Genomic DNA, 19,976 nt, shown 5'->3' on the forward strand with positions numbered 1-19,976 from the left:
TGTCTTTAAGTGAGAGAATCCATTTATTATTTATTAACATCTTCCAGCCCTGTCATTGCTACACCTTTTACAGAGAAACTCAACACGCTACCCCTGGCAATAAAAATAAAATACATAAAAATGCTACCTTGTATTGAACTAAAGTATTGGAAATGCAAAGCTCTACCTTGATGTTGGGAGCAAGGGGCGGGGGTGGGGGAGTATGTTTGTGTTACTGCAGTCAAGAAACAGGACCAATTCTTTTCAAAGTAATTGGCTTCCTGCTGTCATAAGTTCTGAGGAAAGTTTGACATGTTTGTGTTTAGCTGTGTACTCATGCTGTAGTTAAGCATAATAATGCACTGTTCATATTGGACAGATGGACTTCCTCAGTTAAAAGTGAAATATACAATGTCTCTCCAGCAATCCAAATACCAAGCCAAGTATGGGTATATTGTGCAATATATAACGTGTGTGTGTGCGTGCGCGCGTGCGCACCTTTAAGCTATTTCCTTTGGGACTAGGGCTGTAAAATCTCTATGTGGCTAAGTGAAGAAGAAGTAAACAGCATTCTGAAAGAGTTCAGCTACAAAGTTTACAATAGAGAGTGATGAAATCCTCGCTTGGAAGAGTTTGGAAAGGAGACATGCCCTCAAAGCAGCTCTAATTCTTTATCTCAGTCTAGGGGTTCAGAAATAGATTTCCCTTACCATCTGGCAGGAAAAAAAATACTGTAACAGGCTGAGACTGTAGAGAGGAAACAAGTCATTGACCAAAGGTTTTTCACTCAAGCATCATTGAATAGCTCTCAGCCTCCTTCCCATCATGGAGTGCTCAGATTACTCAGTGAACCTCTTCATAAAAGTACAAAATTCAAGGATGCATGTATCTTTGCAGGAGGGTGTGGGTTAGGCTTTAAAATAAAGCGATGGCTGGCTATAGTTGAAAAAGAAGTCTGGTTAGTTACAGTAAAACAGCATGTGACAAACAATACACAATAGTTGGAGTTTTGCATTAAATCACAAGGCAATTATAATCAAAGAGAGCCTGGATAAATGTGATAGGAAATCCTGAAATTCCCTTGGGATAACATAGCCCTGCAGGTCTCTTCCTGACTCATGAGTCTGCATCACACTGAAGGAGGAAAATAGGACACATTAGCTGATAAAATGCAGATAAAGAACTAATAAACTCCTCACTATTATTGGTTGACTGTACAATCTAACTCCCTTCTCTTTCTCCTTTGCCATAAATGCATTTCTAATATTTGGAGGGATAAATTCTCCCCTCCTTTACACTCGAAGTCAATAGAGTTTTGAAATGTAGCTGAAGGCAGAATTTGGATGGAAAAGCACAGCTTACTTGTGCTTATCTATCAGTCAAAGCACAGTGTCTGTGCTTGGCAAGTGATAAGTAATAATAACAATAACTCATAATAATCTGTCTTTGCAACAGGTTTATTTTGCACATGATTATTGGATTTTCTTCTGTGTGGCTAAAGACAAAGATTGCAAACAAAATAAAATATGGCAATAAATATTCTAGGGAAATGAAAAAAATACAAAGGTGATTAAAAATGATCCTTCTGTTTTGAAGACAAACTGTCTAAATATCAGAACAGCTGTCAAATATCAAAATATTAAGGGCATGGCTGTTTGTCATGTCTACACTGTTTTCTTCATTGTTTTTGCTGCAATTCCTCATCTTGTATTGCTTCTGTCTAATATTAATTGTTGTTTAAACAGCACATGACTCATTTAGAGACTGATCCAACATTATATATATATCTATATATCTATATCTATATATATCTATATATATATATCTATATATATATCAGCGTATATTTCTTAAGCATATGAATAAGCGATGGTTTCATGGGCGGCAGCTATTGTAGGCCAAGAGAGGCTGAGCCTCCAGGGCCGCCCAGAGGATTCAGGGGGCTTGGGGCAAAGCCGGGGAGCTGTGGTGCTTGTACTCACTCAGCAGTGGTCTGGGTCTTCAGCGGCATTTCGGCGGCGGGGGGCCTTTCAGTGGCTCCGCATCTTTGGCAGCACTGAAGGGCCCCCTGCTGCTGAAATGCTGCTGAAGACCCGGACCGCCGCTGGGTCAGGGCTCGCCGGGCCCCTGCAGGGTCTGGGGCCTGGGGCAAATTGCCTCACTTGCTCTCTCCCTCTGGGCGGCTCTGTGAGCCTCCCCAAACAGTCCTGCCCTGCCAATGCTCCACCCTCAGGTTCCCTCCTGCTTCCCACCATGTTCCTCCTGCATGGCTGGGCTGGGGCTGAGGCTGGGGCTGGAGGGGTCCAGTCTGAGGCCCGGGAGTCCAAGTGGCTGGGGCCATGCTTCCTGCCTGCCTGGAGCTCCAGGAGTGTGGGGGCACGGGGGGCATGTCTCTCACCTGCCTGGTGCTCCAGGGCTGGGGTTTGCACCTCCTGCCCACCTGGTGCTCCAGGGCTTAGGGCCCTGGGCAGCCACCAGGCACTCCAGGGCTGTGGATGCTGGGGGCTGGGCAGCCTACCCACCTGGCACTCTGTGGTGGCCACAGTGGTGGAGCTCTGGGCTCCGGTAGGGGTGGGGCCTCAGACTTAAGGTGTGGGGTTGGGGACTAGCCTTCCTGAGCCAGCAGGTCACATGCTGCCTGTCATAAACAGATAGCTAAGGGTTAATGTCTCTTTCACCTGAAGCACCTGACCAGAGGACCAATCAGGAAACCGGATTTTTCCAACTCTGGGTGGAGGGAAGTTTGTGTCTGAGTCTTTGTTTTCTGTCTGCCTGCTTTCTCTGAGCTTTGGAGAAGTATTTCTGCTTTCTAATCTTCTGTTTCCAAGTTGTGAGTACCAAAGAGTTTGTTTTTTTTGTATTTACATGAATATAGTGCTGGAGTGGTTTGATTTGTATTCTTTTTGAATAAGGCTGTTTATTCAATATTCTTTTAAGCAATTGACCCTGTATTTGTCACCTTAATGCAGAGAGACTATTTGTATGTATTTTTCTTTCTTTCTTATATAAAGCTTTCTTTTAAGACCTGTTGAAGTTTTCTTTACTGGGAAACTTCAGGGAAGTTGAGTCTGTACTCACCAGGGAATTGGTGGGAGGAAGGAGTCAGAGGGAGATCTGTGTGTGTTGGATTTGTTCGCCTGACTTTGCATACCCTCTAGGTTGGTGGGGGGGGAAGGGAGATTGACTCGGTGATTCTGGTTTCCAGGACTGGGAACAGAGAGGGGGAGTCACTCTGTTTGGATTCGCAGAGCTTGTGTCTGTGTATCTCTCTAGGAGCACCTGGATGGGGGGAAGGGGAAAAGGATTATTTCCCTTTGTTGTGAGTCTCAAGGGATTTGGGTCTTGGGGTCCCAGGGAAGGTTTTTCAGGGGGACCAGAGTGCCCCAAAACACTCTAATTTTTTGGGTGGTGGCAGCAGTACCAACTCCAAGCTGGTAACTAAGCTTGGAGGTTTTCATGCTAACCCCCATATTTTGGACGCTAAGGTCCAAATCTGGGACTAAAGTTATGACACTGCCCATGAGTTTTGGTTGTCTTTTTACATTGTTAAATACATTGTTAGGTACTTGGGGAAGTTGCCAGATGGGCGACACTGAAAATTCAGGCGCAGAACTCCTGGCATTTGCAAACTTCGCCTCAGTGCCTGGCCAATTTGCCTATACCTTTGCAGAGGGCCCACCTCTAAAGCGGAGAGGGTATTTCAGTCTCTGGGTGCAGGGAAATGTTGCACTTTCACCAGAAACTACCAGCAATGATGCCAGATGCAGCTGACAGCTGTGTGGGCACTTACCACTAGGAATTGGCTTAAGACCACCAGCATATTTCCTAAAGGCCACACAACAGACATCACAATTTTAGTTCCAAAATTCAGGTCACTACAACTAACCTGCTCTAGATTCCAATTAGTGAGCTACGGTAGGGGTAAAAGACTGTATATCCCATTACCAACTCCCTGAGTTCTTCAGTTTCCCAAAGCAATTTTATTTTGCTCCAAGCCTGCTCTTCCAAACTATTGATTTTATATTTTAGCTGAGCACAAGCAGGATTTTAGTCATTAAGTGTAAGCACAGCATTTATTTTATTGTGTAAAAATCAACTCACCCAATACCCAGCACAAAGCCTAGATAATTGAAATTTAAGCAGAATACTCTTTGGGGGTTTAATAATAAAAAAATAATAATAGGGGATAGAGTTCATCCCATCACACTCCCATGGGCAATCTGCAGGTCTGCAGAACAATTCTTATATGGCAGCTATTCCAGTTTGGACACCATATGAACTCTCCATCTGTACCTCCCCTCCTACACTGTTAGGGGCTATGATGATCTTAGGTGGTGCAGAGGGCTTTGTGCGGTATTTCATCCATATAAATATATTTCCCTCAAGTCCATGCTATGAAATGATTTATGTCAATATTATCCAAATTCAGCAGAACAGAACGTATAAGCCTCAGGAAATCCTTGAAACATCTGAGCTTACTGATCTTCTGACAATTCTGAAAAGTCACGGAGTACTGAGGAGGTAGTATAATGTAGCAATCCTCAAAAAAGAGAGACAGCTGATTCTGGCAATTGCTGTTGGGGGAGTCTAATTGCTGTCACTGATAAAATAATGAATCAACACTCTGAGAAATAGCATTAAATATCAGATGATAGTGGAATCTGTTTGTAAACATCAAGTTTTTCAGACAAACTTGAATTTTCAAATATGTAATTACAAAATTAGGGCCAGATTCTGAAATCTGATCTACTTGGGTGGATTCCTGAGTTCACATGTAGTCCCAGTGTTACATGCAAGTAAAATGGTCCACTTGGGCTAATCGGGTTGTAGGCTCAGGGCCTCACTGAAGCAGGCATTTATGATTGGATACTCTATCTCACAAAAATCTTATTTTCAGTGTGCCTTCCAACTGACTTGGCTGTGAACAATCTCGTGGGGAATGCTAGATGAATGCCAACAAAGAAAGGGATAGATGGAAATATATTGAACTGGGGGAGGTGTACACATGGGTGCCACATGGTAAGGTATTATATCCAATCTTACTTAACATCTTCATTAAGGTCCTGGGAGACTGGGTAAACAATATATCAGCACAATTCACAAGTAGAACTAAATTGGGAAGCATTGCAAAGATGAGAGTGGACAGAAATAATAAAAAATTGACCCAGAAAGGTTAGAAATATGGACAGGAAACTAAAACTAACTTAATAAAAGAGAGATGTGGTCTTTGAAAAATGAAAAGTAAGAGCTGATACATCTGGGGAAAAGAATTAAACACAGATCAATGGGGGAAGAAATGGAGAGATGTTGAACAGCAAAGCTATAATGCAATTTGGGTTGCATGTGAAGAAAGAACAGGACATGAAAATAATAATAGTCTATATATGGTCAGGTTGTCACAGCACCTTTAATATTGTGCTCAGTTCTTAAATAACTTCAGCAGGGCCAGGATTTCACCTCTCATTTTTAGAAACATTGAAAAATTAGAGGGAATTCAAAGAAGAACAAGAAAGATTGAAGTGGTGAAAGGATTGATCTATGGGGAAAGAATACATGGCTTAGCAAAATGATAGTTTACTGTGGCGATGCAAAATAACAGGATACAACTAATTCAAGGATGCAAACACCAAGAAAGAGAGAAAATTAGCTAGAGAAGTGTAAGGAAAAATGGGATAATTAGGAAAGGGAAAATGCAGATACTACTTTCTGAAAATGAGATCTATTAAATTATGGAACAGCCTCCCTCGGGAAGTAATGGAAACCTCATCACTTGACATATTTTACATTTTCATGGATAAAGCAATAACAACAGTAATTTTCAACTCATTTGTATTCTACACTACTTCTTTATTTGTATGAGGAGGTGCAGTTCTTCCAAGGTTTTAACATTGTGTCCTGATATCCAGGCCTCATAATTTTTTGCAACGTAGTAGGCGTGTTTGGGAAATGACACATCTGGTTTCCACTTTTGGGTTCTGAAGCACCGACGGGCATGATCTGGGGTTATCCCCATTCTGTATCTGGCCTTGGTTTGAAAAAGTTTATAGTCATTCATTTGCTGCTTAGGCATTTCAGTTGCCACCTCTGCTAAAGGTCCACTGAGCTGTGACCTCAATTCTACCATGTACTGGTCTTCGGGGATGCTGTACCCAAGACAGGCTCTTTCAAAATTTTCCAAGAAGGCCTCGGTGTCATCACCTGCCTTGTAGGTGGGAAATGTCCTGTGCTGTGGAGCAATAATTGGCGCCGGGTTGTTAGGATTGGCTGGCACATGCAGCCCAGCTTTTGCCAAGTCCAGTTCATGTTTTCTCTGTTTTTCCTTCTCTTCATTTTCTTTTTGTTGTTTTTCCATTTCTTTTTGTTGTTTTTCCATGTTTCGGCGGTGGGCCACCTCTTCTTCTTCTTGCTTCCTTCTGTGGGCCAACTCATCTTCTGCTTGTTTCCTTCGGTGGGCCAACTCTTCTTCTTCTAGTTTTCTTTTGTGTGCTGCCTGTTTGATTTGTTCTTCTCTTTCTTTCATCTCCATCTCTTTTTGTTTTATTTCCAGTTGTCGCCTGTGTTCAGCTTCTTTGATTTGTTCTTCAGCCTCAATTTTTGCCTTAGAAGTCATGGTTCCTGTTTTCTTGGGTTGGGGTGCCCTCCGGTGTTTATCTTCTGCACTGCAGGCTCTGTTGCCTCCTAGAGTCTGCCTAGCAAAAGTGCCTTTAGCTAATCTTCAATGTTAAGTAAACCTGAAAAACCACTTTATTTGCATGTATATAGTGCTGGTAATGACTCTCAATGGGAGAGCTATGTTCACAAAAGATTCTTTGTCACAGCTTAATGGTCTCTTGCTTATTATGCAAGCCACAAACTGCCAGAGAGAGCAGAAAAAAAATTCTCTCTGGTTCCCTTTTAAAACCAAACTGTTTCTCTCTGCTAAAAAGCCCTTAGCAGAGAAAAGAAAAATATAATATTCCTACTGGCTTCTGGATTTTGTCTATCCCGTAACCGCTGCACACCATGTCATAACTCTAGTCCCAGATTTGGACCTTAGCGTCCAAAATATGGGGGTTAGCGTGAAAACCTCCAAGCTTAGTTACTAGCTTGGACCTGATACTTGCTGCCACCACCCAAAAAATTAGAGTGTTTTGGGGCACTCTGGTCCCCCTGAAAAACCTTCCCTGGGGACCCCAAGACCCAAATCCCTTGAGTCTCACAACAAAGGGAAATAATCCTTTTTCCCTTCCCCCTTCCAGGTGCTCCTGGAGAGATACACAGACACAAGCTCTGTGAATCCAAACAGAGTGACTCCCCCTCTCCGTTTCCAGTCCTGGAAACAAAAGCACTTTCCTCTTCACCCAGAGGGAATGCAAAATCAGGCTAGCAAATCCAACACACACAGATCTCCCCCTGATTCCTTCCTCCCACCAATTCCCTGGTGAGTACAGACTCAATTTCCCTGAAATTTCCCAGAAAAGAAAACTCCAACAGGTCTCAAAAAGAAAGCTTTATATAAAAAGAAAGAAAATTACATACAAATGGTCTCTCTGTATTAAGGTGACAAAATACAGGGTTAATTGCTTAAAAGAATATTGAATAAACAGCCTTATTCAAAAAGAATACAAATCAAAGCACTTCAGCACTTATATTCATGCAAATACCAAAGAAAAGAAACCATATAACTTACTATCTGATCTCTTTGTCCTTACACTTAGAAACAGAAGATTAGAAAACAGAACTACTTCTCCAAAGCTCAGAGAAATCAGGCAGACAGACAACAAAGACCTCAGACACAAAATTTCCTCCACCCAAAGTTGAAAAAATCCGGTTTCCTGATTGGTCCTCTGGTCAGGTGCTTCAGGTGAAAGAGACATTAACCCTTAGCTATCTGTTTATGACAGAGGTCTTCTTCGAAAGGGCCAAGTCTCTTCCCCTGCTCCCTAGCTTAATATTTATATTTGGTCAAATTATTTGTTGCAAGCAAATTATCAGATTAATTATCCCTTTTTTCCTGTTTGTGAGTCATACTCAAAGCCAGTCTTGATTTGTCTGAATGATTTGTATTCGTTACACATAAGCATTCACCAAATAGTTTCTGAGAAAAAATAACAAGCTACACTTGTTCCTGAACTATTTACTTTGACTATTTATTATTCATACTGTGGAGACTGGGGGATGGGTGGTCAGGCCAAATCGCTAGAGTCAGGAGCCTGGAACCAGAGCCAGGGTCAGAGTCAGGTGCCGAGCCAAAGGTCACAGCCAGAGAAAAAATCAGGAGTCAAGTCAGGGTTACGGTGTAGGATCAGGGACCTGAAGTGAGGTAGGAAAGCGGGAACTGGGAACAGAGAGGGGTCTGGGGTAAAGAAGGCAGGAACAGGCTGAGAGCCAGGAGTCAGGCAAGTAGGCAGGGCCCATAGTAGCAGCCAGCCAGAGATTCAGTTAGCAGGGCTGGCTCTAGCTATTTTGCTGCCCCAAGCACGGTGGCACGCTTGCCTGTGGATGCTCCACCGGAACCACGAGACCAACGGACCCTCCGCAGGCACACCTGCAGGAGGTCCACCAGAGCCGCCTGCAGCTCTCCCGGCAACCGGCAGAGTGCCTCCCGCGGCATGCCACCCCAAGCACGCGCTTGGCACGCTAGGGCCTGGAGCCGGCCCTGTCAGTTAGTTACTCAGACAACTTCCTGTGCCACTTTCTGGTTTAAATAATATACCCAGCCAATTGGTGGGGCTGGACATCTACCCCAATTAGGAGCTTCATGGGCAAGGACTTTTGTAAGCAAGATCTTCACTAGCCCATGGGTGGTGGCCATGGTCTGAGCCCTGCTGCCTGAGAACCTCGAGGGCTGGGTGTGGAACCTGCAGTCCCTCACACATTCAATTTGTGATTGGTCATTTCAATCACATGCAACTGACACTTCTAAGTGGGAGAACAATAAGAACACGGTGATTAATGAATGACAAATAAGTAATAGTGAGTAACAAATGACAATAGGATGAAGTACAGAATGCACAAAAAATTTCAGAAATAAACCAGCTGCCATCCAAATTCTTACAATCAACCAATAAACTAATACTGTGAATAACTGCACATCGAACTTGCTATGTTTATTCATGAAAGTATATGTAAATCCCCTTCTGTATTATCTTCCCAACTCTATTGACCTCATACCTTTCCATTGTGCTTTAGCTGCATTCATAAGAAATTTTAGGACAGCATAAAAGTTGACTGTCCTGCCATTTTGTGTCTGTGCTGTTTATTTACTCTCTCTGGCTAAGCAATTTTATTAGTATTGAATTTTCCCCTGTTGCCTTTCTGCGTCTTTTTGCAGTTTGATTCTGTCCTCCAGTGTTTGCTGATCCTCCAGTTTTGATCATGGTTGGATTTACACCAAAGAAACACTCAACAAAGAAAGACATGAAGCAGCTGTGCAGGATGCAGATACATACTTGTTATTCTGAGTTTAGTTGATCAAAATACCCCCTGGAACCCTCAAAAGAGTCCTGCACTGGGCTACAAGTAGCAGGAAGTGTCACTGCTTGAAGACTAACTGATGCTTCACCATTGTGACAGAAGCAGCTCCAAAGGCTGCAGTTGGAGGACCACTGCACTAGAAGATACACTGTAGAAGTTAGCTTGCATTGGCAGTGAGAGGGACTAGATCACCTGCTATGTCTTTTATCAGCTCTAATTTCTATGATTTCTTGAAGGATCAATAAGTAAAGATTTACCCCATGGCATTTACAGTAAAACAATACTCTGCTGTTGAAAGCTGTGGACCCTTTCAAATTACTAGGGTGGGGGTGGGGGACAATTAGGTAGAGTTTGATGAAATACCAGCATTTACACACATACAATTGCCTTTTGTCAGTAATGGTATGAAAAAAGTATGATTACCATTACTAAAAAAGTAGTTGTACCATAAATAAATAAATAAATAAATAGCTAGTTAGCTAGCTACCTAGCCACCAGGAAGATGGTGGAGTAGAGAAAGCTGGGAAAGAAACAGACTAAGCCAGGAGGAGAAGACACCCTTCTTCCCCTTTCCCCCCACAGATCAGACACACTGGAAACAGGGTCCTAGGAGCATTTAAAAGTAGATGGGCCAGACCCTTTCCTGGAAAATCATCATAGCTCGTCTGATATATATATATATATATATATATATATATATATATATATATATATATATATATATATATATATATATATATATATATATATATATATATATATATATAAAATAGGTAACTTAAAAACACAATAGAGAGGTAATATTACCAAGACCTTTGCCTGCTTAAAGAATGAAAGATTTGGTTATGAAATGAAAGGATGCTCTCCCTCTTCTTCTCTTTGGTATGTCTGCCGCCTGGGGAAGTAGTGTGGTCCAGTGAACAAGCACTAACTCAGGAGTCAGAAATGCTGGATTCCATGCCTAGCTCTGCCACTGAACTGCAGTGTGACTGGGCAAAACATTTCACCTTCCTAGTGTTTCCCCATCTAGAGATAGGGGATAATAGGACCTATCTTCTTTTGTAAAACCCTTTATGATCTACAGATAAAAAATGCTATGTAAGAGCTAGGTGTTTTTATTAAGTAAGCAAAAGACCCCAGATCCAATGGGGAGTTTTGGCAGTGCAAGGACTTCCTGATCTCAACTTTTGTTAACAACAAATAACAACATTGTATTTAAATTATTAGACTGACTTTTTTTCTTATATCATTAAACATGTTTCGCAATAGGTACTTTTGGGAAAAAAGGCTTAAAAGATTAGAGATAAGATGAGGTGATGCAATTCAATAAATTCTTCTATATTCAGGCTAGATACCAATTAGTTCTGATTCTTTCTTAATTTCCACCAGATTAAAGAAAAGATGGCTTTGAATTTGACAAGGATTATTTGCTTCTACACTGCTGTGCTTTAGTAATTCTCAACTATATTTTAAACTGCCACTAGGGTACTGGATATATGCATGTTTAGCTCTGTGTGATCCTGAATTATCTTCTCAAAATATACTTTATTAAAGAGATGAGTATTTTTACTGATATCTTTGTAACAAACCAAACCCTCTGGTTCTAATCACAAAAGAATTTAATAGTCAGTGGTCTAATAATAATATGCAATAACATGACATTAAAACATATCTCATTTGTATGCTTTGGCTCACATGATTAACTTTGGTTCTGTTTCAAGGAATGATTATAAAACTAAAAAAGAAAAATAATCCCTGCCCTTCAGATTCATTTTTCAAACAAATATATCCGTTCCTTCTTAATGGCTTCAGTTCCTGGTGCTTAAATCTTGAAGCTATTGTACTTGATTACATGTGCTCATTAAACCTCCAGAATGTGCATGCATTTGAGAAATGCAAATTGTTTCCAGCCTTTATAGGAATCTGCACTAAGGATAAAGCCATGCAGAAATTGTTTATTGCACAAGGAAAACAAATCTGAAGGAGCAAAACTTTTCAAGGTCTTGTAAAAGTTTATGTTCCCATTAGAACAAAGCTTTTCACCACTTGCTGCATTACATTTGGGGAGTTTGAAGCAGCTTCCCTGTGGTTTCATTTGTTCTGGAAACATGCTAATGGTAGTTTCATGATTAGTGTTTGTGATTATGGAGTGTATAGAATGAGATCTGCAATAGACTTTAGAGGGCAACGAAATTCTAAATTGTATAGCCAAATAATTCACAACAGTGTTATTACTCTTGTAACTTTCTCTGAGTGGGAGTTGGAACAGGAAGGAGAGGGAAGCAGTTTGATGATGTTGTAGGTTTAAGCCTTGCCACGGTGGTATTTCAGCCACTAGTGCAGCAGCTGGACTAATACTTGGGCAAAACCCTGGTATAGGGCCAATTTTAAATGGTGCTGTGTGCCATATGTGCAGCTTACCCCACTCTGAAATTGGGGCTAAACTGCACCCCTGCAAGTTCTCCTGAATCAAAGTGAGCTCTATACGATAGGGATGAGATTCTGTGCTGCCTCCTAGAGCACCAATCCCCGCACCAGGTTCTGAGAGGGGGTCCTTTTAGAGGGCAATCTGCGGCTGTCTTGCTCAGTTCCTCCGCTGGTGGAAAGCCTTCCTTCCCCCAACCCCTCCAGCCAGACCCGGGGCTTTTAGAGCAGATTTGCGTAAAGGGACAGGGCTGGAATGAGAATAGCAGCCTAAGGAATTTGCATCCATGCAGCTACTTCACTTTCAGCTGAAATCCCAGTACAGATAAGAGTGCACAGCCAGATTCTGATGCCCTTACGCACTTTGAGTAGCAATTTACATTATGAGCAGAAACGAAGAAATGAGGCGACTAGGGGAGCAACTGCTACTCACTGTGATTTCGGCTGTTAGAACCCAGCTTTTATCTGTTTATTATATGTTGTTAAGTAGAAGATAACCACGTGGGCGTTGCAGTTCTATTAGAGCGTATTTGGCCACTCCAAGTTTAGGCATCGTTTACATTTAAACTACCCCTTCCGTCTCGTTATTTTGTTTTCTCTTGCAAAGGTTTAAATCCTGTTTAACGGATTTTATTCCCCAACAATTTGGCGAAAATTAGTGTATCATGGGCTTTTGTTTCAGAAACAAAAGTGAACTCTCTGGGCAGAAGGGTTTTGTTTTGACTCTCCCCACCCCCCAAAAAACCCCCAACACCATCCATGTGGTTTTACTAAACTGAACAAGAGGAACAAATTGCTGCTTTCCTTGCCTGCATTCACTCACACTTTGCCCTGCCTGCAGCATTGTTTTTGCTGTATTTTGATTTTTTTAAAGCTCCTGCAGAGGTCCCCATGAGGTTTCTAGACACACCTTTTGTCAGGGTGTATGCTAGCAAATTTGAAAGCAAGCGTATCTTTCCCACAAAACTTTTGATGTGAAGATCGATTTGTTTAACCTCACGCAATTCTAACAAAATGTAACGCGTGTGTTTCAGCAGCTCAGGGTTGTAAACACAGCATGCTAAAGCCAGATGCCTAAAAGGGACACATCATACAGTTTCTCTGTTAGCTCGCCTGTCACTCAACGGGTGCAGCGTTGATGTTGCCTCAGAAAATGTCTCTTTCCTTCAACTCCAAATGTCCTTCGTTAATACAGAATGCTTTGTTTTTAATACGATTGTTTTATTATAGCAGTAGTCATAAGTAATAACAAAATCCCAACCGAAAGCAATATAGCACTCTCCGTTAGGTCAGGCATGCACTGATCATTTACACATTATGGAGGACTGGTGTGATTATAAAATCGGTTTAGCAGCAGCTAACAAAAAATACGTACTTCTGCTTGATATACTAAATTTATGAAAAATAAGGCCAAGATGTCATACTCATTGATATCTTTGGCACCCTAGCTGCTGAAGCATAATAACCAAAAGCACATCTTGAAAATGAAACTGTAGTACTTGGGTCAATAGTGGGTTAGTAGAATATAATTTTCTATAAGATGGAAGAAAAACATTGAACATTCAGATCATCAGCCGATGAGAGATGCATGGCATGGAACTTACAGTAGAAAAGGAATATCCAGTACTCCTATAAAAAAGTGTTCAAAAATAATGTTGACAATATTGATCTGATCAGAAACATACAAGCAGAAAACCCCCAAAGTAACCCCTCTCTCACATACATACACAAAATCAACCAACCTTAGACACAAACGAATTCTAGAAACAAGGCAGAATGCCTTCACGGTGTCACTTGGTTTCAGCTATTTATTTGAAATTTCTACCTGATTTTTGGACTCCATTGATCTCTTTAGCACAGTTGATAAGTTATGTTGTTTTTTTTTAGTGTGCATGGAAGAAGAATTTCTGGAGTAGCAGGACGCCACTGATGTGCAGCGACGCTAATGTACATGAGAAAACCATACACTTTTTCATCACCACTTTGTAAACAACGGTTAGAACTGTCAACAAGGTGACACTTTGGCACAGTCAGGGCACTTGACACCTAACGATTTGTTGCCACCGGCATTTGGGCAGATGGTTTCATTCCCTTTGAGCATCCCATTTTTCAAATCACTCGCAGCTTCCTCCGTGCAAGGACTTTTAACATATTCTCATGGCAATAGTTTTACGAGCGTGCGCACGCGCATACACTCACATCTTAATCTTAAACCATACAACCAAAACATCACTGGAAACCCCCTCGCTTCTTTCTTCCACCACCTAAGGAGACAGTATTGGGACTAAGAGTTGGTGGCTTCCTGCCTGTTCACTTGAAGGATTAATCCCAGGAGTTTCTCGCTGATCAGCCTTGATGAATATTAAGCGAGGTGGAAGAAAAGTAGTGTTAATTCATATTCTTTAACTCATAATAAATATCGTAAGGACTAATTATGTTGCCTACATGGTTACACCACAAGTAACTGCTAATGTGGGAATTCCTGTCATCATCATTCTTCCCCCTAGCTTCCAACTACCGCGCCACCCCACTTTATTTCTAAGATGTATGTGTTTGGTTTTTTAATATAGTGTTTGTATAAGCACATTCTTAAATGTATTATAGGGGAAAGTCCTCTGCTTTTATACAACTGAAGTGCAAGTTAGTAGGGGAAAACTTTAGTCGCCAAGTTTGCTGGAGAACAGAGCAATGTGTTTGCACACGTGTAATTGACAGATTGTTCGTTTCTTGGGGGAATGTCCCACTGAGTCCATGCAGGGGACACTATGACACGCGTGTCCCCAGGGATCAGAGGATTGGTCAGGGAAGATGCTGATTTGCATACCCTTATCTATATAACCTCTGGGGAAGGGCGGAGAGAGCAAAAAGGCAAGCTGTAGCCTGGGGCACGCACAGCTACTTAAAGACTCCTGGCACCAATTACACAGCGGAGAGGTTCTGATGGCCGGAATGTGTTTAAACGGGGGGCAGTGATCAATCTGTACATTCAGGAGTGGGGGCTTTTGGTCTGTTTCTAATCTGGCATCTTTAAAGCTTCTACAACACAAAGTGCCAGTGGCTTTTTTTGAGGGCTGCGTGGTAGGATCTCAGAGGCTATGTCTCCTGGTCTCACACTGTCCAGAGCGGGACTAAGCTCTCTGCTGCTGTGTCTCCTGGTTGCAGGATGCCTGGCTGAGATGGTCAGGTACCACACGTACGAGGAAGACGCCCCCGGTACAGTCATTGGGGTGCTGTGGGACGATTTGCAGTCTCGCTCTGGGGACAGACCCCTCGGCAGTTTCCGGCTGATGGAGCAGTTCAGCAACAGCTCGCTGGTCCGGGTGCGGGAGGGCGACGGGCAGCTGAGCATCGGCGAGGAAGGGATCGACCGGGAGCGGCTGTGCGGCCAGTCCCTCCAGTGCGTCCTGGCTTTCGACGTGGTGAGCTTCTGGCAGGAGCAGTACCGGCTGGTGCACGTGGAGCTGGAGGTGCGGGACATCAACGACAACGCGCCGCGCTTCCCCCAGGCGCACATCCCGCTCGAGGTGTCCGAGAGCGCCGCGCCCGGCACCCGCCTGCCGCTGGAGATCGCCCTGGACCCGGACGTGGGCTCCAACTCCATCCAGAGCTTCCAGCTCTCGCGCAACAGCCACTTCGCCATCGAGGCGCAGCCGCGGGCGGACGGCGGGAAAAGCGCCGAGCTGGTGCTGCTGCACGAGCTGGACCGCGAGACCCAGGCCGCCTACACCCTGGAGCTGGTGGCCCAGGACGGCGGCAGCCCGGCCCGCGCGGGCACGGCCACGGTGAGCGTCCGGGTGCTGGACGCCAACGACAACAGCCCGGCCTTCCCGCAGGGCTCGCTCACGGTGGAGCTGGGCGAGGACGCGCCGCGGGGCTCCCTGCTGCTGGACCTGGACGCGGCCGATCCCGACGAGGGGCCCAACGGGGAGATCGTCTACGGCTTCGGCAGCCAGGTGCCGGCCGAGGCGCGGCAGCTCTTCCGGCTGGACCCGCTCTCGGGCCGCCTGACGCTGGAGGGGCCGGTGGATTACGAGCGGCAGCGGACCTACGAGCTGGACGTGCAGGCGCAGGACCGGGGCGCCAGCCCCCTGGCGGCCACGTGCAAAGTCATCGTGCGCCTGGCCGACGTGAACGACAACGCGCCGGGCATCAGCATCAGCCCCCTGAGCGGCGCCCCCGCCGGCGCCGGGGTGGCCTACGTCAGCGAGGCGGCGGCGCGCGACAGCTTCGTGGCGCTGGTCAGCACCTCGGACAGGGACTCGGGCCCCAACGGGCAGGTGCGCTGCGCCCTCTACGGGCACGAGCACTTCGCGCTGCAGCGCGCCTACGCCGACAGCTACGTGCTCGTCACCGCCGCGCCGCTGGACCGCGAGCGCATCCCCGAGTACAACCTGACCCTGGTGGCCGAGGACCTGGGCTCGCCGCCCCGCAAGACCATCCGGCAGTGCACGGTGCGCGTGAGCGACGAGAACGACAACGCGCCGCTCTTCTCCAAGCCCGTCTACGAGGTGGCGGTGCTGGAGAACAACCCGCCGGGCGCCTACCTCGCCACCGTGGCGGCCCGGGACCCCGACCTGGGCCGCAACGGGAAGGTGCTTTACAGGCTGCTGGAGACACAGAGCCCGGGCGGCGGCCCCGGGTCCGCTCTGCTCTCCGTGGATCCCCGCAGCGGGTCCGTCCGCGCCCGGCAGCCCCTGGACTGCGAGCAGCTGCCGCTGGTGGAGGCGGAGATCGAAGCCTGCGACGGGGGCGCCCCGCAGCTGTGCCAGCGGGCCCGCCTCAGGCTCCGGGTGGTGGATCAGAACGACAACGCCCCGGTCATCACCTCCCCGCCGCTGGCCAACGGCTCCGTCGAGCTGCCGCTGCCCGCCAGCGCCCCCGCCGGGTACCTGATCGCCCGCTTCGCGGCCAGCGACGCGGACCAAGGCGCGAACTCCGAGCTCTCCTACTCCCTCCTGGGCGGCGCCCACCCGCTGGTCGCCCTGAACCGGGACACCGGGGAGCTGGCCCTGCGGAGGAGGCTGCACGGAGGGGCCGCGGGAGCCGCCTTCCCGCTTGTCGTCGCTGTCCACGACGGCGGGAGGCCGTCGCTGTCCTGCACAGCCGCCGTTCGGCTCGTTCCCACGGACACACTCCCCTCTAGCGTGGAGATCGTGGTCGTGCAGCCCTCGGCGGAGGAGCTGCAGCCCAGCCTGGACCTCTCCCTGGTCCTCATCGCTGTGCTGGCCGGAGGCTGCGGCTTGCTGCTGATCGCTATCATCGCCGTGGCCTCCACCTGCAGGAGGAGCAAGAGTCACTTCCAACCTGGGCCCGAAGAGCAGGGGAGAGGCAAGGAAGCCAGGCTGCTGAAGGGCTCAGGCTCCCAGGCAGGGAGCTCCTCCCCGGGCCAGGCAGACTCCTGCCAGCTCTCTGTTACCACTGAGTCTGATAACCCCAGTGACACTTCTGAGGTGGAGGAGAGCAGCAGAGAGTCCTTGTGTCATTCTGCCCAAGAGAGGAAAGCCAGGAGCAGAGACTCCCAGGTAAGCACACCTGATTCCTTTTCAGCGGTTCTGCAATGAATTCATCCTTTCAACTCCCAAGAATCTGTTGTAAGCGCTTGACACAACATTCCATGAGGTCACTTAGCCAATTCAGTTTGATTCATATCTGGACATTTTTTGTGATAGGAGAACTAGATCTGTTTGCTTGTAGACAGACAAGTCTGAAGATCTGGATCTGATTTCTGGCTCTGCCACTGGTTTACTGCCTGCATTTCACCTCTCTGTATCTCAGTTTCCTTATCTGTAGAATAGAAATAAGTGTATGTACCCACCTTTGTAAAGTGCTTTGAGATCTACACATGAAAAGGATTCTATCACAGCTAAGTATTATTATAGAGATATGTGTTTGTTTTTGTTGATATATATGGGCTATGGTTTATTTCTGTTTGTTGTAATTATTATTATTTCTGTTTATTTGATAGGTTAGAATCATAATATACATCCCCTTGAAGTAAACATTCTGTTTAAATTATTGTTGGGCCATTTTTATGCTGAGAAATGCAAAAGTATTAACATAGCTATTTCTTCCTTTTGTCAGAATCAGGTTCTTGTTCCTTTTCATCCTCGGTGTCTTTGGCAGGAGCGAGAATCTGCTTTGAGTTTAAGGTAAAGTAGTGTTTTTCATACATTTAATATTTTTGGACATTTACAGAAATTCATATTGAGGCAGAGTATGGAAAAAACAATACACTAATGGTTTCCTTTTGCTTTCAGCTCCCATTCAACTCCTGATCAGTTTAGTGCGAAAGACAGTGGGAAAGGAGATAGCGAGTTTAATGATAGTGATTCTGATGTCAGTGGGGAGGGGTTAAAGAAGCCACCTTCACAGTCAGCTGAAAAGCAAGTTGGTAAGTATAAATTTAACCTCAAACTCTTCAGGGCAACATGTATAAAAAGATAGTTGAACTATGATGTTGTCCCTTCAAATGTATCTAGTATTAACAAAGACTGTAACATTAGACTAAGCTTTTTGGGGCAGAGATCATGGGATTTGAATCACCACTGCAGTAATGATCAGTGAAGTTACACAGGCATGAAACTGAAATGACCCAGTGGAGAATCAGGTCTTCTAGTGTTAATTTGCCAACTGTGGTTTTTGGGTCTTCCATTTTAAGGTACCTAACTTAGCATACTTTAAAGGGGGCTGATTTTCAGAAACTGCCGATTCCACACTTTATGGTGTCTCAAGTTGAGCATCCTAAAACTCAAGACACCCAAAATTATTTGTCACGTTTGAAAATTTAGGCCTCCTATCTTCATATTTTTTTCGGTAACAAATAAAATATATTTACAGTTAAATTGCTCCTTGTCAAATCCCTCTTCCATTACTAAAACCCTGATCTTGGAAACACTTAAACTCAAATTGGGTTCAGTTACTCATATGTGTAGTGTTTTTTTCTGGGATCCGAGCGTACTTTTAGGACATGACGTTGCTCCCATTGAAATGCATGGGAATCTGCCCCTTAACCAAGCACTGAAGTGTGGATGTGTTTTTATCGATATATAACGCTCTTTTTGGTAGAAATAAACACATCTAATTGCGTAATGCTGGTGAAAGTTATGGGAATTTGATATTTCACTTCTGACAGAACATATTAGATCTCTGTATTCCAGAAAAAAAAGTGTGATTGTTAAAACATTACTTCTCTTCCAGGTACTGCAGCCTGTACAGATGGACAGACTTACAAGGAAACAAAAAGATATTGTAGATTTTATGTCCACCAGTCCCAAACAAGCAAAACCATCCCATTGCATTATGAAAATGATTATACGATTGCATATTCTACACCAATTTATCAGCCCATCCTTCAGCTCGGGAAGACCAATTTTCTTCCACAACAGCCAAAGCTGAAAGAGTATCAAGTTAATATTCCTAAAACTGAAAGACTACAAAGTGTATTTGAAAGAGTTGTAAGTGATGGGCCAGCAATGCCACCAACCGCTCTGTCAAGACAGTATAAAGGACTAAATCACCCTCCACAGAACACTTTACTCCAAAATGCCTCTGAAGTAGCAACATCATTCTGACATAGCAATGTAAAGACATACAAAACTGTCATAGGAATGGACTAAATGTGTTCATTTTTATGTGTAAATGTTACCAGCTGAGATATGTAAATGAAATCTCACCCAAAAATCAAATATAACTTTGAATTATGGCAAAAGCAATCAATGTCTAGACAAATCATCCTTCTAAATTTGTCCTTTATATTTACCAAAGAGTCAAAAAAAATCATATTAAAGGACATAGTTACTGCTGCTAAAGAAGGCTAGGGGAAAGCAAAGATTTATGTTTTATATTGAAACAATTAATGTAAATAAAAAGTGTAGATCTAGATGTACATTTAAAAGCTAAATGTGTCCCTGTGTCTGTTCTGTTTCTTATGAAATACTTATTTCATGATTTATCAGACGATCTACCTGTTATGTTTGTGTTAGCTGTCAAATAATAAATGCAAATTTAGGCTGCAATCCTGTAACTTGAAAGAGGCAGGCAGACCCCTTTTGTCCATGAGGTAAGACAGAAGCCTTAGGGTATGTCTACGCTAAAATTAAAAACCCACAGCTGCCATG

General features: G+C 44.5%; 1 protein-coding gene across 1 annotated transcript; it reads left to right on the forward strand.

The window, feature by feature from the left end:
- The first annotated feature begins 12,973 nt into the window (after positions 1-12,973).
- On the forward strand, positions 12,974-19,671 carry LOC115653197 (protocadherin-8-like). The gene is made up of 4 exons (XM_030566093.1): positions 12,974-17,381; positions 17,941-18,008; positions 18,117-18,250; positions 19,057-19,671. The coding sequence occupies exons 1-4, from the start codon at positions 14,955-14,957 to the stop codon at positions 19,428-19,430; spliced, it is 3,003 nt and encodes a 1,000-aa protein (XP_030421953.1). The 5' UTR covers positions 12,974-14,954; the 3' UTR covers positions 19,431-19,671.
- The last annotated feature ends 305 nt before the right edge of the window (positions 19,672-19,976 follow it).

Source organism: Gopherus evgoodei, chromosome 1, assembly GCF_007399415.2.
Source record: "Gopherus evgoodei ecotype Sinaloan lineage chromosome 1, rGopEvg1_v1.p, whole genome shotgun sequence".
Classification (NCBI taxonomy): domain Eukaryota; kingdom Metazoa; phylum Chordata; order Testudines; family Testudinidae; genus Gopherus; species Gopherus evgoodei.